We start from the raw sequence: 22,090 nt of genomic DNA on the forward strand, positions 1-22,090 counted from the left end.
GACAAAACCCCCTGTACCTGAAGGGATAGTTAACACTGGAGCTGTGACCAATCTCCGCTTTAGCTCTTGGAAGTTTTTCTCACATTCTTCCTTCCACTCGAATTTAACATTCTTTTGAGTTAATTGTGTCAAAGGAGTTGCAATGCAGGAAAATCCCTCTACAAATCTTCTATAGTAACCAACAAGGCCCAAGAAACTTCTAACCTCACTCACATTTGTAGGCCTATCCCAATTAACCACCGCTTCTATCTTATTAGGATTCACTGTAATTCCATCCTTAGATATCACATGACCCAAGAACACTACTTGATTCAGCCAGAATTCACACTTCTTCAGCTTAGCATACAACTTCCTTTCTCTTAGAATCTGTTCAACAATACTCAAGTGTTCTTCATGCTCTTCTTGACTCTTAGAATAAATCAAAATATCATCAATGAACACAATGACAAATCGATCAAAGTACTCATGAAATACCCTATTCATCAAATCCATAAAAGCAGCAGGGGCATTAGTTAATCCAAACGACATTACCAAAAATTCATAATGAACATATCTAGTTCGAAAGGCTGTCTTTGGTATATCCTCAACCTTAATCTTCAACTGGTGGTCACCAGAATGAAGATTAATCTTAGAAAAGACTTGTGCTCCTTACAATTGATCAAATAGGTCATCAATATGAGGCAAATGATATTTATTCTTTATGGTGACTCTATTAAGCTCACAGTAATCAATACATAACCTCATAGACCCATCATTTTTCTTGAAAAATAAAACTGGAGCTCCCCAAGGTGCGGCACTAGGGCGAATAAACCCTTTGTCCAGCAATTCTACCAATTGCTCCTTCAGTTCTTTCAACTCTGTGGGTGCCATTCTATATGGTGCCTTAGAAATAGGTGCAGTGCCTTAAAAAACTTCCAAACAAGGTAATTGAATTACTCTCCCTCCCTTTACTCTACTCCCCCTCCTTTTTTAGACATCTAAACAGAGCATAAGAAAAAATAGAAGGGAAAAAGAAAGATAGAGAGAATGAGAAAATAATCACAGATATAGATACAGATTTGTTGGTTGTAACAGTGGTGTACTCTTTTGTTGATGAAGAGGAAAGTGCAAGGAAAAACAACTTTATTTTGCTATCATTGGAAAAGTAAGCCAAAGTCTTGGAAAAAAAAGGTTTTTTTTATTTTTTATTTTATAAATGAGCAAAAATTTGAAAATTTTTTTTCTTATAAAATTAAATATTTTATGAATAGTGCTATTAACACAACACTTTCACAATAAAACCTAGGTGACAAGTTGTTACAGGTAGGAAAAAAAATGATATTAGTTGTGAGTTCTGATCATATTCAAACTTATATCAGCTGAGTTTAAACAAAATTTAAAGTCAGGAGGTTCAAATTTTTTATTTTAAGGACTCAAAAAAAAAAATTTATTAAAAATTATATATATATATATATATAAATTGGCCAGGTCAAGGGGTCATTTGAACCCCTGGCCTTAAGGTAACACCGCCCCTGTTGGTCATGCACGTCATTCTATTGACACCTAATATTTTTCCACCAAACTTTTGGAGAAAACATTACTGTATAATAGACCAACTTCTATAACTGTGGTCTCATCATCGGCACTCTTTCTTTCTTTCTTTGTTTTTTACTTTTTTTTAGGTAAACCCTAATCGGTACATAAAAATTCGTATCTAATACATAAAGACCGAGAATGGGTCTTAAAAAAATAATGGGCCTAATATAAAGATTGGTCATGTTCTGTACAATTGCTTTGCGTGCTAGAAGGTTTCCTTTGCGTGCTAGAAGGTTTGCTTGGTTTGTCAACCACTGTATCGGTCATGAAGAAGTAATTGGTCAGTCCAACTAAAATGTCAATGATCGATAGTGGTCAGTCATGATCGAAACACTTTCAAATTTCCACGACAATGCTTAAGATGCTTTATAATCATAATCATTGGTCATGTTTAACTTTCACACCTGCTTCAAATTAAGATAGGTCTAATAAGTGTACGTGATTGTTGTTCATTTCCAAGGGCGCAAGGGTTTGTTGCTAATTGCTAGGCTGTGTTTTGGGTAATTACCCAAAAAAAGAAAAAAAGAAAAAGAAAAATGCTATAAACTTTATTACAAAAGATTTATTAATTAACTTTATTACATATTAGATTTATAAACTAATATAGAAATAAATATAAAATATGGATTTTATTAAAATTAAATTTGTTATACATAGTTAAATGCAAATCCTCAAATTCATAAGGATTCCTTAAAAATCCACAAATGATATGATGATAAAATTTTCTCTATGAATAGAAGAGATTCTAATGTATGTGACACTTATATATCATGTAGATTTCTCTTAAAAACTCTCAAACTCACTCAAGACACAAATGTTCAAAGTTGACCACAAAGCACGCTACAAGTGCAATATATTGAGGGCAACAACTAACAAGACCAATTCGTGCATGAAACAAATTAGTGAGCAAGTTAAAAAAATATGTGATGTAGCTTAGGAAATCAGACTCATCGTCAAATACAATATCATAAAAGTTTGATTGACGCTACTATCTAAAAAGTTACATTATAATATTATTGATAATTCCTTGAAGATCAGTGGGTTGAAACTCTTCAGACTTCAACAATCTTGAGAATTGAATCCTGTAAAACCAAACTCAATCAGAGTAAAGACTGGTGGAGGCCGGCCTATGACCCTCCGATGATGAAGTTAGAAGGCTGGAATAGAGAGGAAAAATATTCGTGTTTATTCCCTTCTTAAAATGAAAAAGTCAGAATCCTTTACCTCTACGCAGAATCGTGTTTATATAGTGTATGGAACGGTTATTTGCTCTGATAACCGTTCCTATTGTCAAGGAGTTCATCAAAATCGGAGGTATCTTCCATAACTTCCGTAGAAGTTGCTTCATCTGAACCGGTGTCTCACTGTGAGCAATGGAGGTTTTGATTTATTGGTTAAGTCACGAATGCTTGGCTCGTCCATCCCTAACTAGGGGTGGACGTGCCTTAGCATGGCCATGCCTTCCTCGTCCGTCCTTTGGGACGGACGAGGCAACTTGGCTGTGCCATCTTTCTTTTTTCCGTAGACGAGCTATATGGACAATTTTTCAAGGTGGTGTTTTATGGCATCATCAGTTGCCCTCTTGTTCATTGGGTCGTCCTAAGACAAATAAGGTGTGTTAGTAGCAGTTTGGTGTGCCACGTGTCAAGAATTTGTTGGTGGAAAAATCTCGTCGATTGATCTACCCGAGGAGCGTGCCACGTGTCTCTTAATGATTGGGCTACGTCGCTTCAGATGCCTGAGCTTGCTCCCTATAAATAGTGGAATACCTCCGGTACCCTCTTCATTTCTAAAATTCCTTTCCTTGTCCTTCCTCGTCTTAGATATTCGTCTAGAAGCTTCTCGCGTCTATAGCCTTCCTCCATCCTAGATCCAGGTATTTTTCTTTTTCTCGTCCTTAGTTTTCCTGTTAAGATGGTAGATATTGTACTTTCCTCGTCTAGCGATAGTATAGATAAGGCTATAGACGAATATAATGACGAGAGTAGTTACGATAGTTCCAGTAGCAATAGTGATAGTAGTGGGGGGAACACCACGGACGAGGAGTACGTCTCTGGCGTCCCTGGGCTTCCTGTGGAAGTTTTACAGGAACAGCTTAGGAAGGCCTCTGGGTCTCAAGCTGGTACTTCGTCCAGTGCCCCTCGTCCTAATCCCTTAGATGAAGAGGAAGTAACTGTGTATAGTTGTGCAATAGATATCCCCTCCAAGACGGACGAGCAAAGACTGAGGAACCTTAGGGAGTGGTACCAAATCCCAGACGAGTTTAACCCTAGGTTACCCGTCCGAGGAGAGTGGTGTTGCAACCCTCGCTTCGGGATTGGCGTCTATGAAGCTTACCTCTTGGGGGTTTAAGATTTCCTTCGAACGCGTTTACTAGGGAGTTGTTAATTAGGTTAGGTTTAGGAATATGTCAATTCAACCCAAATGCATGGAGACTAATCGTCTCAATGCAAGTTTTGTGGGTGAAGTATTTGGAAGGGACTGTCCTCTTACTGTGGACGAGTTCCTTTATTGCTACAAACCTTCAGAGATACACCAATCCCCTGGCTTCCACCAATTTACAGCCAGGGGTAAAGATTGTAGGTTGATCAAGTCCTTGGCCTCGTCTGACAGAAAATGGAAGACTGAATTTTTCTTCGTCTCCGGCTTCTGGGCTGGAAACCCTGTAGACGTTGGCCGGGACTCGTTTGGCCGTTATACTGGGGACCTAGGAAACCTTCGTCCTGAAGGTAAGTTGTTCCCTTTTTCTTTTTCTTTTTGTCTTTATATTTGTTTATTTATTTTTAATATCAACGGCCAACTAACAGGAGTATGTTTTATTTCAGCTGTTGAACGTCCGTCCTTAAGTAAGTTTTTTCGTGACCGCGTCCACAGAGCTCGTCTTCATGTGGATAGGGACTTTCACTCCTTGGTCTCACTTAGACGCCTTGCCAAGTGGGTTTGGGTCCTAATCCATCCGACGAAGCTATTGCTCACGAGGTCACAGTAAGGAGAAGTAAGTTTCTAGTCCTTATCGTCCTTGCACTTTGTTTTTTTTTATCTCTAAAGGTGTTTTTATCTCTTTTTTTTTTTTTTGTAAAAAAGGAATGGCAACAATGAAGGGAAACAAGGGAAAAGACATGGCTACTGAGGGGGATCATCCTGAGGGCGATGTTCAAACTCGTCCTACGACTGGGGAGAAGAGGAAAACTTTGTCAAGGACCTTGGACTTGGGAAATCTCCCCAGTCGTCGAGGCAAAAAAGCCAAGCCCAGCTCGACTCAAGTGATCAAACCTCCCTCGTCTCAACAGCCATTGCAGGTAGTTGATGTGGACTCGTCCACTCCAGTCGAGACCACCCGTCCCAGGCCACTCCGTCCAGGACTGTGTCAACTCCGTCTCAGCCTCCCAGGACGGCCTCCTCCAATATCATTGAGAATGAGGACTTGGCTTGGGAACGCTTTAAGAAGGCTGTGACGGACGAAGACATAAACGCTTGCTATGATATGTCCCTTAAAGATTTTGAACATTCTGGTGTTCATGATCTCTTTAAGGTAATACTCCTATCTCGTCTTGAGCAATGATTCATTTTTCTTCCTCGTCTCTTTTTTTATTTTTTTTTTTATTTTTTTTTTGACTTGTTTTTTTACAGGGCATGTCAAAGTTTATAGTTGCGTCTAGGCAAGCAAAGGAGTTGGACAAGACGAGGATCCTGCTAGAGACGAGGGTCCAGGAGCTGAAGGCTGAGACGAGGCAATGGCTGAAGTGGCTGCCAAGACCACGGACGAGGTTAAGGAGTTGCAGACATTGGTTGAAGAGCTGCGAACCAGTGCTGCAGAGAAGAATGCTCGTCTTGAGGCCCTGCAGAAGAAGAATGATGAATATGATGCCCTTCTTTCCAATGCGAAGGAAGATGCAGTGGCTGAGTTTAAGTCGTCCAAACAGTACACTGAAGTCTTGGACACTAATTACGCAGCAGGGTTTGAGGATTTTAGAAGTGAAGCTGTAGAGAGGTTCCCTGATATTGACTTCAATTCTATTCTCCTTAATCTGAACGCTGCTGCTACTAGTTCTCTTGTCCAGACTGGCTCTGATGACATCAATGTTGAAGACAATGCCTCAACCTTGCCCCCTCAGGACGCCCCCAATGTTTCTCCCTCCACTTGAAAGAGTTTTTTTTTTTTTTTTTTTTTTTTTTTTAACGTCTTTCTATTTGGTCCACTTTGTGACCTTTTATGTAATTTTAATACATTTGCCTCGTCCATGGTTTTAGGACGAGGCTTTAAACAATTATCCAAGTTTATTTTGCAAGGATTTTTTTTAACGTTAGATATACATTGACTCAACATTATTCTCGTGGCATATGTATGGACGAGTTTTACTTATTTTGCTTGCTTGACTTCATCCATCTTTTATATATATTTGTCTACCATCTTCATTACAATTCCAAATGTAGTTCATCCCTGTGAAATGGTAACAACCAACATTACTGGTCTAAGGACCTGTTAAAAAATGATAAGAACCAGTCTGCCTTGTTCATAGACTTGGCTAATTTTTATACTTCAAGTTTTAAGACTTTCATTGCCCTCGTCCATAGCCTGGATTGTTTTAACAGAAAGCCTAACTTTTATTCTTTGAAGTTTTAAGGCTTTCATTGTACTCATCTATAGCTTGGATTGTTTTAACAAAAAGCCTAACTTTTATACTTTGAAGTTTTAAGGCCTTCATTGTTCTCGTCCATAGCCTGGATTGTTTTAACAAAAGCCTTAATAGGATTAAAACATAGCCTGACGTTTCTCTCGTCCATGGCTTAATATACACTCGTCTATGCATTTTTGCCCATGTATAAAACGTAGTGCTTTACCTCGTCCGTGTTATGGACGAGTATGCTTGGGATTCAAGGCTTTGCTTCATCCTCTGATTTGGACGAGAGTGCCTTGATGCTTTTCCCTTAGGAAAGCTTGTCATTGTATCCCTGCATTCAGAGAATTGTATCCTTTTTTTTTTAAGGATAAAACTCAAATGAATGAAGTATGGGAGTAAGTGAATTACACAACATTATGTACATTCCATAAATACCATTCACATCACAAGCATTTTTCAAAGACGAGGCAGGCATCTTAGAGGCTAATGCCTTTATTTAAATATAAACTATAATGTCGTCCACAAATTTAACATAATAAAGCCACACCAAATAACATAATAATAAAATTTTGTTGCTGAGCTCGTCCAGGCTATCATTCTACTGGTAATACTTCCTCAAGTGTTCCACATTCCAAGGATGTTCCAACTTCCTCCCATCAAGGGCTTCTAAGTAATAGGAACCTTGCCTTTTGCAGTTGACGACTCTGTAGGGGCCTTCCCAATTTGGTCCCAACTTCCCATGAGCTGGGTTCTTTGTTGCTAAGGACACCCTTCTTAGGACGAGGTCCCCTATGTTGAATCGCCTTGGCTTCACCATTGCATCATACCGCCTAGCCATAAGATTTTTATACCTGCAATCCTTTGCTCAGCGTCCGTCCTTACCTCGTCTATCATGTCGAGGTTCAGACGTAGTTGTTCCTCATTAGCTTCGTCCTGGTAGGTCGTCACCCTATGATTGGCCACGTGCACTTTCGCGGGTATAACTGCTTCAGTTCCATATGCTAGCTTAAAAGGAGTCTCTCCCGTAGGAGTTCTCATTGTCCTTCTATATGCCCACAGAACGTCTGGAAGCTCATCTGGCCATACTCCCTTAGCCCCCTCAAGCCGAGTCTTGATTATTTTCAACAAGGATCGGTTTGCAACTTCTGCCTGGCCATTAGCTTGCGGGTGGGCTGGCGAGGAGTAGTGATTTTGAATTCCAAAGTGTACGCAAAAGTCTCTGAAAATCGCATTGTCAAATTGCCATCCGTTGTCCGATACCAGCACCCTAGGTACCCCAAATCTACACACAATATTTTTCCACACGAAGTTTTTGACGTTCTGCTGTGTGATGTTGGCCAAAGGTTCTGCTTCTACCCACTTGGTAAAATAATCAATACCAACCACAAGGAATTTCATTTGCCTTATACCCAGTGGAAATGGACCTAGGATGTCCAGTCCCCATTGCGCAAAAGGCCACGGGGCCGTCATTGGAGTCAAATACTCTGATGGTTGTCTGGGAACATTGCTAAACCTTTGGCATTGATCGCAAACCTTGACGTATGCCTTAGCATCAGCTTGCATATTTGGCCAATAATATCCTGCACGGACAACTTTATGGACGAGCGATCTGGCACCTGAATGATTGCCACATGCTCCATCATGAATTTCTCTCAATATGTAGTTTGCTTCGTCTGGGGCCAAACATCTGAGATAAGGCTGGGAAAAACCTCTTCGGTAGAGAATCTCGTCCATAAGAACATACCTGGCTGCCCTTGCTCTCAGTTTTCTAGCTTCGTCCTTTTCCTCCGGGAGTCGTCCGTCTTTTAAGTACGACACAATTGGAACCATCCAATTTATTCCATTTTCCACCTGTTGTACTTCTGGGATGTCTATACTTGGCATATACTGGATTTCATCAAACTTATCTACAGCTTCGCTTGACGAGGCTTCTTTTGCCAAAGCATCAGCTTCCATGTTCTCCTCCCTTGAGATTTGAACGAAGTTAACTTCTTCAAACTTTTTAACAAGTCGCATCACTCTGTTTAGATACTTCCTCATCCGCTCTTCCTTGGCTTCAAACTCGCCATTCACTTGGCCTATGATTAACTGAGAATCTCCCAGGACGAGGAGTGACTCTGCTTCAACGGACTTGGCCAACTCCATCCCTCTGAGAAGAGCTTCATATTCGGCTTCATTATTAGTTGTCTGGTACTGCAAACGAACCTTGTGTTTTAATTTGTCTCCTTCTGGAGATTGTAACACCACACCTAATCCTCCCGCGTACTGTGTAGACGAACCATGCACATAAACCACCCACTTAATGCTTTCCTTCTCACCCACCTCATCACAATTCAAAGTAAACTCTGCAATAAAATCTGCCAGAGCTTGGGCTTTTATGGCGTGCCTTGGTTGGTACTTTATGTCAAATTCATTGAGCTTGACGACCCATTGGATCAAACGTCCTGCAGCCTCTAGTTTGTTCATTGCCTTCTTGAGTGGGTGATCCATTATGATATTAATGATGTGAGCCTGAAAGTAATGCCTTAGCTTTCTGGAGGCTGTTATCAATGCAAAAGCCAATTTCTCCATCAACGAATATCGTCCTTCTGCTCCCCTCAGTGCTCTGCTGGTATAATACACAGGCCTTTGTACCTTGTCTTCCTCCCTTACTAATGCTGAACTCACAGCATATGGGGTAACTGCCAGATATAAAAACAACTCTTCCCCTTGCACGGACGGGCTTAACAAAGGGGCCTTGGTGAGGTACGTCTTCAAATCTTCAAATGCTTTCTGACACTCATCATTCCATTCAAACGCTTTCTTAAGAACCTTAAAAAATGGCAAGCACTTGTCAGTAGCTTTGGAAACAAACCTATTGAGGGCGGCAACTCATCCGGTAAGTGATTGGACTTCTTTAACACTGCTTGGGGGCTTCACATTCAATATTGCTTGGATTTTATCAGGGTTTGCCTCGATTCCTCTGTAGGAGACCATAAACCCCAGGAATTTTCCTGATGATACTCCAAAAGCACATTTGCTAGGGTTTAACTTCATATGATAATGCCTCAATGTATTGAATGTTGCCTGTAAGTCGTCCAGATGCCTGTCTTCGTCCTGGGTTTTTACTAACATGTCATCTATATAGACTTCCATATTCCGCCCGATTTGTGGACGAAACATGTGATTGACCAACCGTTGGTATGTTGCCCCAACATTTTTTAAACCGAAAGGCATCACTTCGTAACAAAATAATCCTTGGCTGGTGACAAAGGACGTCTTCTCTTGGTCTGCTTCGTTCATCCGAATCTGATTGTACCCAGAGAAAGCGTCCAAGAAACTGAGTAACTTGTGGCCCGCAGTGGAATCTACCAGCTGATCAATGCGTGGTAACGAGTAACTATCCTTTGGGCAAGCCTTGTTTAAGTCAGTGAAATCAACGCACATTCTCCACTTGCCATTCGCCTTTTTGACCATAACTACATTGGCCAACCACTCAGGATAGTATACCTCTCGAATGAACTTTGCCATAATCAGCTTCTGAACTTCTTCCTTGACAGCATTGTCTCTCTCTGGGGCAAACACCCTCTTCTTTTGTCGAACTAGCTTGGAGGAAGGGCATACACTCAGACGGTGGGTAATAACACTAGGATCTATGCCCGGCATATCTTCGTGACTCCATGCAAACACATCCTTATTTCTTTTCAAAAAACAAATGAGATCTTTCTTGATCTTTGCTTCCAAATCTGCTCAAACCCTGGTACACCTCTCAGGGTTATCATCATCTAAAGGAATATCTTCCAAGGCTTCAATGGGTTCTGCCACCACTTTCCTTTCTTCGACATTCATTGCTTGAACTTGCTCGTCCGCAGCCAACATGGCCAGATAACACTCTCTTGCTGCTAATTGGTCTCCCTGTACTTGGCCTACCCCGTGCTCCGTTGGGAACTTGACTGACAAATGGTAAGTAGATGTAACTGCCTTCCACCTGTTTAAGGTTGGCTTCCCAATTATTGCATTGTAAGAAGACGAACAATCAACTACGAGGAAATTCACTTCCTTAGTTACTTGCTGCGGATGCGCCCCCACCGTCACTGGTAATGAAATACTACCCACAGGTTGCACCTTCATTCCACCAAAACCAACTAGGAGGGAGCTTGTTGGATGGAGCAAGTCTCGTCCTAACCTCATCTGCTGAAAGGCTGGAAAGTACAAGATATCAGCAGAACTTCCATTATCTATGAACACCCTTCTAGTCTTGTAGTCCGCAATAAGGAGAGTGATGACAATAGCATCATCATGGGGGTGATGGACTCTCTCTGCATCCTCGTCCGTGAAGGTGATCGCCTGCTCGTCCATAGTCCCTGCACTCGATGATCGTCCAGAGAGCTGAACGCTCTGCACTGCTTTCAAATATGCTCTCTTTGACTTAGACGACTGTCCTGCAGAACTTCCCCCCAAAATGATTCTTATTTCTCCAAGCGGTGGCCGTGATGGTTCTTCTACCTTGGCCTTCATTTTCTCGTCTCTGTGATCTCGTCCAAGGAAATTTTTCAACTTCCCTTGTCTGATGAGATTCTCAATCTGCTGCTTCAGATCGAAGCACTCGTCCGTGTCATGCCCGTGATCTCTATGGAAGCGACAATACTTATTTCTATTGCGCTTATTGGGATCTCCCTTCATCTTCTCTAGCCACTTTAAGGAAGGCTCGTCTTTGATTTGCATGAGGACTTACTCGAGTGGCACGCTCAAAGGAGTGTACTGTTGGTTCCTTGCTAACGGACCTACCCTCTTTTCTCGATCTTTCTTGTCCTCCGTTCGTCCCTTCTTTGGACGAGGACCCTGTTCAGAATGGCGAGCAGGATTTGTTTCCATTCTCTCAGCCCTTTTCCTCTTCTTGGCTATAATAGCATCTTCTGCGTTCATGAAGTTTTGGGCTGAATGGACGAGTTCAGCCATGGACTGAGGTTCCTTCTCATAAAGTTTATGTATAAACAAATCTGAATTGACTCCATTATGAAAGGCTGCCAAAAGTAGCTCATCATCTACCTCGTCCACGGTCAAAGCTTCCCTATTGAAACGTGTGATGAAGGAACGCAAACTTTCATTCTCCCCTTGTTCTATTGTTAACAAACTGGAAGTAGATCGTCTATGACGCTGACCCCCTATGAAGTTATTAACAAACAACTTGCTTAATTCTCCAAAAGAACTTACTGAATTCGGCTGAACCATACTCTAGCCGGACCCTTGAGTGTGGTAGGAAAGGCTCTGCACATTATTTCATCAGGAACTCCTTAAAGATGCATAGTGGTCTTGAAGGTGGCAATGTGATCAAAAGGATCTCGATTCCCATCGTATGAATCTAAAGAAGGCATTTTAAATTTCGGTGGTAGGGGATGGCCATTGATGGAGGCCGTAAAGGGAGAGTCAGTTCTATGAACCAAATCTTCTACTGGGTTTGCCCTCCTCATATTCTCCTTTATTTCGTCCATGGCCTTCTTCATCTGATCCATCTCTTTCTTCAAGTCAGATACCTTTCGCGAAGTGGTACCTCTTGATGGACTCCCATGCTGAAAGTTCTCTCTGCCCTCTTGATCCTGAGTTTGCCCTTCTTCTTCCTGCTCTTGACGCCTCTGCCTTCTTAAGTTAACTTCTCTCCGTAAGTCCTGATTCTGGCGAGTTAACTCCGCCATCGCAGCCGCCATAGAATGCATATGTTGGACAGACGGGGCCTGCATATTCGGTGCAGATTGTCGATCGCGATGAGGATTACTCGATGCATCCCTACTCTGTTGAGGGCCTGGGCTAGTTGCCCTTGATCTAGTCCGAACCATTTCAAACCCTTTCACGTGAGAAAGAAATCGCAGAACTAAACAAGTTCAAGAGTGACAAATACGTTTCCCACAAACGGCGCCAACTGATAATTCCTTGAAGATCAGTGGGTTGAAACTCTTCAAACTTCAACAATCTTGAGAATTGAATCCTGTAAAACCAAACTCAATCAGAGTAAAGACCGGTGGAGGCCGGCCTATGACCCTCCGATGTTGAAGTTAGAAGGCTGGAATAGAGAGGAAAAATATCCGTGTTTATTCCCTTCTTAAAATGAAAAGTCAGAATCCTTTACCTCTACGCAGAATCGTGTTTATATAGTGTATAGAACGATTATTTGCTCTCATAACCGTTCCTATTGTCAAGGAGTTCATCAAAATCGGAGGAAACTTCCATAACTTCCGTAGAAGTTGCTTCATCTGAACCGGTGTCTAACTGTGAGTAATGGAGGTTTTGATTTATTGGTTAAGTCACGAATGCTTGGCTCGTCCATCCCTAACTAGGGGTGGACGTGCCTTAGCATGGCCATGCCTTCCTCGTCCGTCCTTTGGGACGGACGAGACCTTGTTCGTTCGTCCCAAAGGATGGACGAGGCAACTTGGCTGTGCCATCTTTCTTTTAATCGTAGACGAGCCATATGGACAATTTTTCAAGGTGGTGTTTTATGGCATCATCAATTATATAACTCCACATCTCCTATATGTCATTTTTAAAGGTAGTCCAGCATATTTTTTGACATTTAACCCTTTTTGTGTGTAGTGTACCACATTTTACTTAGTTTTGTGATACTGATGTAGAACAGATAGCACATGCCTTTCTGGAGCAACAAGGGCGCAGGAAGTCATAACGCAAGATCAAAGGGGGGTGCTAGTAGGGGCCATCAGAGGTAACAGTGTCGGAATTGCATGAAATTTAGCAGGTTGAAGGGAAACGGCGTTCTAATCCAGATTCATGGCCATAAACGTTGCCAAATTTTAGGCAAATTCCTTCGTTAAGGCCCCGAAAACAGTGTTTTTGCTATTTATAGTAATATTTGTTTTTCCTTAATACTACTTCTGTCCCTTTTTTTTTGTCCTCTCTTCCATTTTAAGATGTCCCAAAATATTGTTCTGTTTTTAAAAATAAAAGTCATTAGTTTATTAATGTTCCTATTATACCCCTATTAATTTACTAATTCAATTTTTTGATAAATTTTTTTAATGATAGTTTTGGAAACTTATACATTTTTAAAAGGTAGACAAGATAATAAATGATGTTTCCTTAAAAAATTTGACTTTTCAAACAGGACAAAAAAAATGAAACGGAGGGAGTAACTTTTAGTTTAAAAGTCAGAATAAGGTCCCGTCTGTTTTGGGACGACCCTTAAGGTCAGTAGTTTATGATTCTGCGTTTAACTCAATTTTGCCATTTTTGGTAAAATTCGGTAATTTTGTCACCTAATCGCTTAATTAGTGCGAATTAGGGTTTTAAACGTTTTTGCTTAGTATTTATATGTTTTGTAGCCGTCAGAGGCAAATCAGACTATTATTAATAAACACAGACATTTTGTCAAATTTTCTTCTGGTGGATTCCAGTTTTATCTCCTTGTGGATTCAGGGAAAACCTCTCGTGGATTCAAGGATTACTACTAGGAACTAACAGTTTAGTTTCTATTCCATCAAGAGAGCATTGTGTGTACTTTTCTTTAGGCTTTCGCAACATCAGATGCTGACTTTTTTTCTAGAAGTACACGGATAATTGTAACATACAAATACTGGTGGTAAGATGGCTATATGTATCCTTCTTCCATAATTAACTTTTTAGTGCATCATCAAAATAAGTGACATGACATTTAGGTCACATGATCTATTGCTGTCCAATACTCCCACGATTCTACAATTTAACTAATTTGCTTGGGCATGAAAGTGCTCATGTCAAGCTACACTAGGTACAACACCAAAAAATTGTTCTACGTTCAACCAATGGTACAATGCACGACAAGAAATTGAAAAATTAAAAGTAATCTATGTTTTGTTCTTTATATTAAACCAAAAACAAAAGGCATGCATGTACTTTGCTAAATAAATAAATAAATAAATGCATAAGTAATCAGGAGCGGAGCCAAAACTTAGAGTTAGGTGGGGCGGCTTTGTGTAGACACCTCATTTTACAACTTGCATTTAACCAACCGGTAGATCTTCAAATTTGTGATACAAAACAAATCTTGATGTTCTAACGATCATAATGGTATGTCATGGGTTTTGATCGGATCACCTGATCAAAAGTTATCATACAAACAATTTTCAATGATCATGATTCACTTACACGATGAGCCTGATCACGTCCTATTTTAAACACTTAATTTTGATTGGTTCTCACAAGAATTAATTTAAAATCAATTAAGTGTAATTTTTGATTGGATTTCGTTTTATTTCATTTAAAATATATATATATATATATATATATGTTTTTACGGCATCTTATCTGCTCTTTTAAAAAAAAGAATTGGAGAAAGGATCCATGAAAAATTCAAAAAAAGAAAAAAAAAGGAAAAATGCTCAAAAACCGTCATTATCTTCAGCAGCAAATTGAATCGCATTTTTGGCCCAGAAAAAGTTGAAATTCGGTTTTCTCTATTTCTATAAAAGTTGTAGATAATTGAATTCCCTTTCAAAAAACACCAATCTTAAATCGATTGGAATTTTGAGCGGAAAGTTAGAGCCAAAATACGAAGCGGGTGCAGCATCATTTCAACTTCCTTTTCAAAATTCAAAAGGGATCAACACCAGCTCCGTCCCAGCTCATTTAAACAGGCTATCTCCCTCCTTAGCTTCAGAAGAAAGCTAAAAACTTAGCTTTAAACCTAAGCCATCCCTTCCCCTATAAATAGAGAAGACCTCTGTCATTCTCTGGACCCCAATTCCCTCTAGAGAGCTAGTGAGAGAGCAGAAAAGAAAAAACTGTTGTGCAGCCATTGTTCCTACTTTGGTTGTAGTTTAGTAATTCCTTGCTTTCTCCCTAGCCCTTTAAGTGATCACTTCCCCTCTTTTTAATTTATGTTCTATGCTGGTAAGTATTTAATTATATTCTTAACTTTCTACACATGCTTGAATAAGTGTTTAACAAGTCATTATTTGTTTCTTTTATGATAAGCTTGGATGAATATGCCTATATGTCTCATTGTTATTCTTTTTACATGCTTAGATGGACACTTCTAGGCTAGCACACAATTTTTCTCTTGAATGCTTAGATGAGCACTTCTAGGCTAAAAACACAACTTTCTCTTCAACACTTAGATGAACATGTCTAGGTAATTGTTTACCTTTTTAAAAAATGCTTGAACGAACATGTCTAAGTATTTTGAGTCTCTCTAGATAAACATGTCTAGGGATTTTCCTTTACTTCTCTTCATAATTGTTTGGACGATCAAATATGCTCAAATGTTTTATTTTTATTTGGTTCTCTCTGCAATTATGTTGATTACAAATAACATGATAAAATTGTTTTCTTTTTCTCACATGCTTAGATAAACATGTCTAGGCTAGGGATTCTTTGCTTACATTGATTTCTTGGATGAACATGCCATTACTTTAATGTTTTCTTTACATTAAAATTGTTATCTAACAAGTTTCATTTTTTGTGTCTTTTTTTATGTTTGATTCTCTTAGCACATATTTGTTTACAATTTCTACAAATTACCATGTTTATATGACATATTGTTTGTATTTGTTTGACATGACATGACATTGGCCACCTTAACCTAGGAGACCGGTTTTACCGGGCGAGATGGGTGCTTAATCCCTTCCCATCTCGTAAATTAGCCTCCGAACCAAGATCAAGGGTTATAGACTATGCTCTTGTAATTTTACATTTTTTTAGATTGTAACTAGGGAATAAAGCAATGTAATTTACTTTTTTAGATTGTATCTAGGACAAAAAAGCATTGTAAATTTTTGTTACAAATTTGATGTAAATTGCAATATACATTAATACAAAAGAAGTATTATTTTTTATTAGAGGTTTTCTTATTTTCCCTTTTAAATTAAATAAGTGGCGACTCCATGTAAAACCCTCGATCTAGGGGGGAAGACATTTTACACTTTGCTGTTGGTTGTGTGCAATGACTTCAGCCTTTGACATTATTGCTACTTACTCCCTTAGTTGCTAGTTGTTTAAAATTTTTTATTGGGTCAGATTATTTGTTTTAGTTAAAATTGGTTGACTAGGCTTAATTTTTCATTTTTATATTTAGTTATACTATTGGTAATTTTTGTTGTTGTACTAATTTTTTGGGCTTGTATATTCCTTTTTTAGATTTTAGACTTATAAATAGTTTTTTAATGGTCTCTAAAATGAGGAAAATGTTTGAATTACAAACTTTTTTTACAAATTGCAGATAATGTAAGTGATGGGCCCTAATGCGAACCAATAAGAATTTGTTACCTTAACAATTAGTAAAAATGTTAAAGAAAAATTTATGGCTATATCAATGATATTTTTAAGGAGATAAAAGTGTAATTTTCTAAAATAAAATTGTTAAAATTAGTACCCATATATATATAATAATATTTTTTAAAAAAAAAATTGGGGGGCCATTAACCCCCAAGTCCAACCATGATTCCATATGTAAGTAATGCGTGACAACAAGAGTTTACAAAGGCTCCTAGGATATTGACGTGGAACGATATGCAGGCTGAGGTGTAAAAAAATGTCCTACTTTAAATGGGAAGTACTCAAATAGTAACAAATAAAATGACACTCAAGTCTTGGGATCCTTTTAGTTTGCACCCATGTAGCAAAAGTATTTGGCTATGAAGGTGAAAAGGCATGGATCCTACATCGTCTATAGAGAGGCTGAGAGGAAATAACATTTCCCTAAAACTATGTTAAAATTTAAATAACTCAAGGCTTCTAATAGCTGACTGAGTAAGTCACATGACCTTAAAACTTCAATTTTAAAGAGCTCATCTTGAATCTTTCTCTTGATCTTGAAATGCAATATTTTGACACTGCAAAACTTACAATTTGACACAAATATATATATATCCAAACTAAAAAGACCCTCGAGCAATGTATTGAATATACTTAATATATATGGATCAAATAAAAACTCTTCCTAGTTTTATTATTAGCGAAATTCTCAATTCTACATTTAGACTAATATAGCTTGCCAATAAAACATAATACAGTAAAACAAGATAAATAGTTTACTAGAAGGGATTATATGTGAAGAAGTAGGGGAATGACAATGGGAACACAAACAAACAAGCTATTAGACAGTTAAGCCTCCGAGATCAACTACTTCTCCTAATGTGATCGTGAATAATGTATTTGGAAAATGTGGTTTTTGAGTTGAAAGCTCTTGAGAAACTTGTTGCATTGTTGGGTGAGATTGGGGAATAGTGTGCAAGCAAGAAATTGCAATCTTTGCAATGGAGAGCACTTCCCTTGCAACTCGATTTATTGGAAGTGAAAGGCGTTGGTCCAACACATCCTTCAATAGCATATCACAGGTTGTAAATGTTGATGATAAGAGAGATGAGATCAGATCTCCAGGATGCTTTCCCATGATTATTTCTAAAGCCAACACTCCAAAGCTAAAATCATCACACTTCTCATTAATTTCCATTGTGTAGGCAAGCTCTGCATGGGAAAAGAATTGATCAAGGTTATAGCAACACCATTATTAGCAATAAAATCTAAACACTACTTGAATTGGGCCTACGCATAAGAAAATTGTAAAATATATCAATTTTATTGATATCATATGTTTGGAACTTGGATCCATTCACAAGACTTATGCATTGAACAAAACCTTTAGCTTTATGAATTTGGTGAAACAGGGGGGGACATGTGCTAGTTTCTCGTTTGATTTTATTATCTATAGAATCAAAAGTATACTATACTACATGCATGTTACATATGATATAATACTGCGTTTACTACAATCAACTTAAAAAGTGACTTCACCTTTAAAAAAAAAAAAAAACTTAAAAACTGACTTTGCACTTTTTAGTCATTTTTAGAACGAAACATAATAGGTGGTTAGTCTATTATGTGACAACTGAGCACATGTTAGAATTATTTAAAGGTTTACATCTAGAACAAAATAACCTTGCAAGTGGCTACATTTTCTTCTATATGAATTTATTTCTACTATGGGCCCAATCATGGTATAAATAATAATTAACAAAGTTAAATTGCTTCCTCTATAAGTACATAGACTTGGTTATGAACTTTAATATGTAATAATAGGAAAATAGCTGAAAATCCTAGAGTATTCCCTTAAATTTGCTAAAATAGCATAAGGCCTAGCTAAAATTTAGCCAATAAAACTTAAAAAACACTCTCATCAAGTTATGAACCTGTGTGACAAAATAAGATATTACTATAGTGCTTGTCCAAATTTAGGAGGAACTATTTCTTATGCATTTTATTATTTTATTCAATTATTGGTTGGTAATTATTGTGAGTGGAGAGAGAGAGAAAATTTTAAAAAAAAATTAAGAAAATTAATATTTTAATAAAATATAGTATAGAACAGATAATTAGCTATGGGCGTTTTGAAAAGTTGTTAGCTAAAATAAAAAAATATAAATATAATTAAAATTTTATTCTAAAATAGGTTGTAATAACGATGGAAATTGGCTATTTGGTTTCCATGTCGGCCATGACAGATGTTCTTCTAACTTAAGCTTGGAAAAAATTTTATGCTATGATATTGGATGGTCCCTACATAAGCTTGGAAAACTTTTTACACTATAGACAACAACAAAGAAACTAACTTGGAGCCATGTATCCATAGGTGCCTGCAAGTGACGTCCAGTTGGATGAATCAGGCTTTAAAAGCCTAGCAGTGCCAAAGTCAGAGATGTGAGCCTCATATTCTAGATCCAATAGAATATTCTTACTTGATATATCACGATGAATTATTGGAGGCGAGCAATCATGGTGCATATAATATAAAGCATTTGCCACTCCTTTTACCACATTGGCTCTTTTAATCCAATCAAATGTTTTTGCTCCCTCCTCACTGTTTAATAACTTCACCAAGCTTCCTCCTTCCAAAAACTCATAAACCAAAAGAGAGTGTTTTGGATGCGAACAAAAACCGTACAATTTTACGATATTACGATGTCTTATTTCTGTTAAAGCATGAATCTCACTTGTGAAGGCTTTTTGATTGGATATCTCACCATCAGGTAGTGGGTGAAATTTCTCCACAGCAACAACTTGGCTTGTTTGCAACTCAGCTTTGTAAACACTTCCATATCCTCCCACTCCAATGCAATATTTGGAATTGAATTCCTCTGTAGCTTCAATGATGTTTTCATACACCATTTTTCCATCATAACTCCATATTGCGAAAAGATTATCATTATGCACTTCTCTTGGCTTGTCTTCTGTTTTCTTCACCTTTCGGCAAAGAAGAAGTGAAACTCCTACAATGACAAATATAAAAAACAGCATGCCCAAAAGAGAGATTAAAATTATTACCAAAAATCGGTTGTGCCTCTTAGATGGAGGATCAGGAATCATTTTTGGGCAAGCCTTCAAACCAGCAATATTACCACATAAGCCTCTATTATTTTTCAGTGCTGCGATTGGAGCCTTGCTGAAGGCCGTGATGTTAGGAATAGGACCCTCTAACTCATTGTAGGATATATCAATGGATGTCAAGCTTGCACTGTCATCAAACGTGGATGGGATGGAACCAGAGAGATTATTGTGAGAGAGATTCATTGTTTCCAACTGTTTCATGCCTCCAAGTTGTCGTGGTATCTCTCCAACCAGCAAATTATGACTAAAATCAAGACTTTGAAGAGACTGTAGGCTTCCTATATCAGAAGGAATGCTTCCATGGATTATATTTCTACTCAGATTCAGGAACAACAATTTTGTGCATTGTCCAAGTTCTTTAGCGATTAAGCCACTGAGATTGTTAACTGCCAAGTTAAAATGTGTTAAATAGGATAGCATTCCAATTTCTGAAGGAATGTTACCTGAAAGTTGGTTATTGTTCAAAAGAAGTTTGAGCAATGACTTCAGGCGCCCCAGATCCTTTGGAATCTTTCCCACTAGATGATTTGAAGAGAGGTCAAGGACGCCTAGCATTGTTGCATTGCCAATTTCAGGTGGTATACTACCAGAAATCTTGTTGTTGGAGATTTTTAGGTTTGTCAAGTTAAGACACTGCCCCCCCACTTTGATGAAAGCTCACCATGCAGATTGTTACTACTCAAATCAATATAGTTTAAGTTTGGGTAGATGTTAAAATCTTCTGCTATATTTCCTGTCAGATGGTTTCCATCAAGCCAACCCGTAAGAGACTACTGCAGTTTTTCAAGCTTTTTGGGATTGGACCTATAAAGTGATTATTGACGGCACCAAAGAGAACAAGCATTCCAGATTGGCATATTTGTGGAGGTAACTGGCCTACAAAATTGTTGTAAGATAGTTGCAAATTTGTCAAACGGGTGAGATTATTCATTTCTACTGGAACGCAACCACTTAGTTCGTTCATCATCAAAATCAAACTGGTGAGCATGGTCAAGTTTCCAATAGTGGAAGGAATTGATCCGGAAAGTTTATTTCCATAAACATTAAGATCTAATAAGCTAGACATCTTTTCTATGGAAGCAGGGATTGGACCAGTGAGACTATTATTTAGTAATTGAACTACAAACACATATTTAAGTGATCCTAATTCCTCAGGAATGGAACCAGAGAGACTGTTGGAATAAAGGTAAAGTTGTCGTAATTTGCTTAAGTTTCCAATGGAAGTGGGAATTGCACCGGTGAGAAAATTATTTGACAAATCAAGTTGAGTGAGAGATCTCATCATTCCAACTTCTTGAGGTATAGAACCAGAAAAGTTGTTACTTAAAAGGAATAGTAGGTCTAATTTGCCCATCATTCCAATTTCCCGAGGAATAGATCCCGAAAGTTCGTTGGACCAAACATTAAGACTAAATAAATTACCCAACTTTCCAATTTCTTGAGGAAGAGATCCTGAAAGACTGTTGTATTGAAGTATGATTTTGGTTAAATTACCCAAGTTTCCTATGGAAGCTGGGATGGGACCAGTGAGAAAATTGTTTCCCAAATCAAGTTCAGTGAGAGATCTCATCATTTCAACTTCTTGGGGAATGGAACCAGAAAAATTGTTATTGGAAAGGTATAGTAAGATTAAGTTGCCCAACTTTCCAATTTCTCGAGGAATAGATCCCGAAAGTTTGTTGTTTTGAAGGATAAGATAGGATAAATTGCCCAAGTTTCCCATTTCCAGAGGAAGAGACCCAGAAAGATTGTTGGAAGAGAAGTCGAGATGGGTGAGTTTAGAAAGGTCTCCAATACTGTCGGGAATAGTTCCATAAAGCAAGTTTGTTGATAGATCAATAGTAAGTAGGTTGGGAAAGGATGAGAAGTTAAGGTTGTAAAGCATACCTTTCAAACCAGAATTGGAAAGGTTTAGGCGAGTGACACCCAATTCCAAGTCATCGCAAGTAATTCCATCCCAATTATTGCATGGGCGGTCTCCAACCCACGAAGACAGGAGAGATTTGTTTTGGTTGTCAAGACTGGCTTTCCAGTTTAGAAGAGCTTCTGCTTCCTCATAAAATGCTGTACCTACTTCAGCTGTAGTATCCACAGAAGAAGTTGTGGAGAGAGCAAAATTAGCAAAATGAAAGGAAACCATCAAAACTACTAGGCTACAGAACAAGATTCTCAATGCCATGACTTTTGGTAGCTGTTTGTGTTAGGGAATAGGTGTGTCTGTTATTACAAACTTAAACAAGAGAGGGGCAGTGCGTGTTTGTATGAATAGTACGTTGATGAAGAATCTGCAATGTGGAATTTAATCTTTAATTTATAGATAGAATTATTACTTTTTTAACTGAAAGCCTACCCACGCTCATCTATTATGCAATGATGGTTAGATCGCTGACCCACAAACCAACCTTTTAGTTTTTACACCTAGTCAAAGCACAAAAACAGAGAGTTATACCATATATCAACTACATGTAACCTCCCTCCCTCTTACAGCAAGTGGGGATGCAGAGTAACGTGGACAAGAAAATTTATCACCACCGTAATATGTTTGA

At 38.5% G+C, this 22,090-nt stretch overlaps 2 protein-coding genes across 2 annotated transcripts; both read right to left on the bottom strand.

The window, feature by feature from the left end:
* Positions 1 to 9,926: 9,926 nt before the first annotated feature.
* Positions 9,927 to 10,901, bottom strand: LOC136069387 (uncharacterized). The gene has a single exon (XM_065777846.1). It carries the CDS (start codon positions 10,899 to 10,901, stop codon positions 9,927 to 9,929), a length of 975 nt encoding a protein of 324 aa, XP_065633918.1.
* Positions 10,902 to 17,083: 6,182 nt separating this feature from the next.
* LOC112018042 (MDIS1-interacting receptor like kinase 2-like) lies at positions 17,084 to 21,844 on the bottom strand. The gene is given in 4 exon segments (XM_065777860.1): positions 17,084 to 17,627; positions 18,770 to 20,177; positions 20,180 to 20,301; positions 20,304 to 21,844. Coding segments are annotated over 4 exon segments (3,321 nt in total). The 5' UTR covers positions 21,724 to 21,844; the 3' UTR covers positions 17,084 to 17,256.
* Between the last annotated feature and the right edge of the window lie 246 nt (positions 21,845 to 22,090).

The sequence above is a fragment of the Quercus suber genome, unplaced genomic scaffold, assembly GCF_002906115.3.
Source record: "Quercus suber isolate HL8 unplaced genomic scaffold, Cork oak 2.0 scaffold_166, whole genome shotgun sequence".
NCBI lineage: Eukaryota > Viridiplantae > Streptophyta > Magnoliopsida > Fagales > Fagaceae > Quercus > Quercus suber.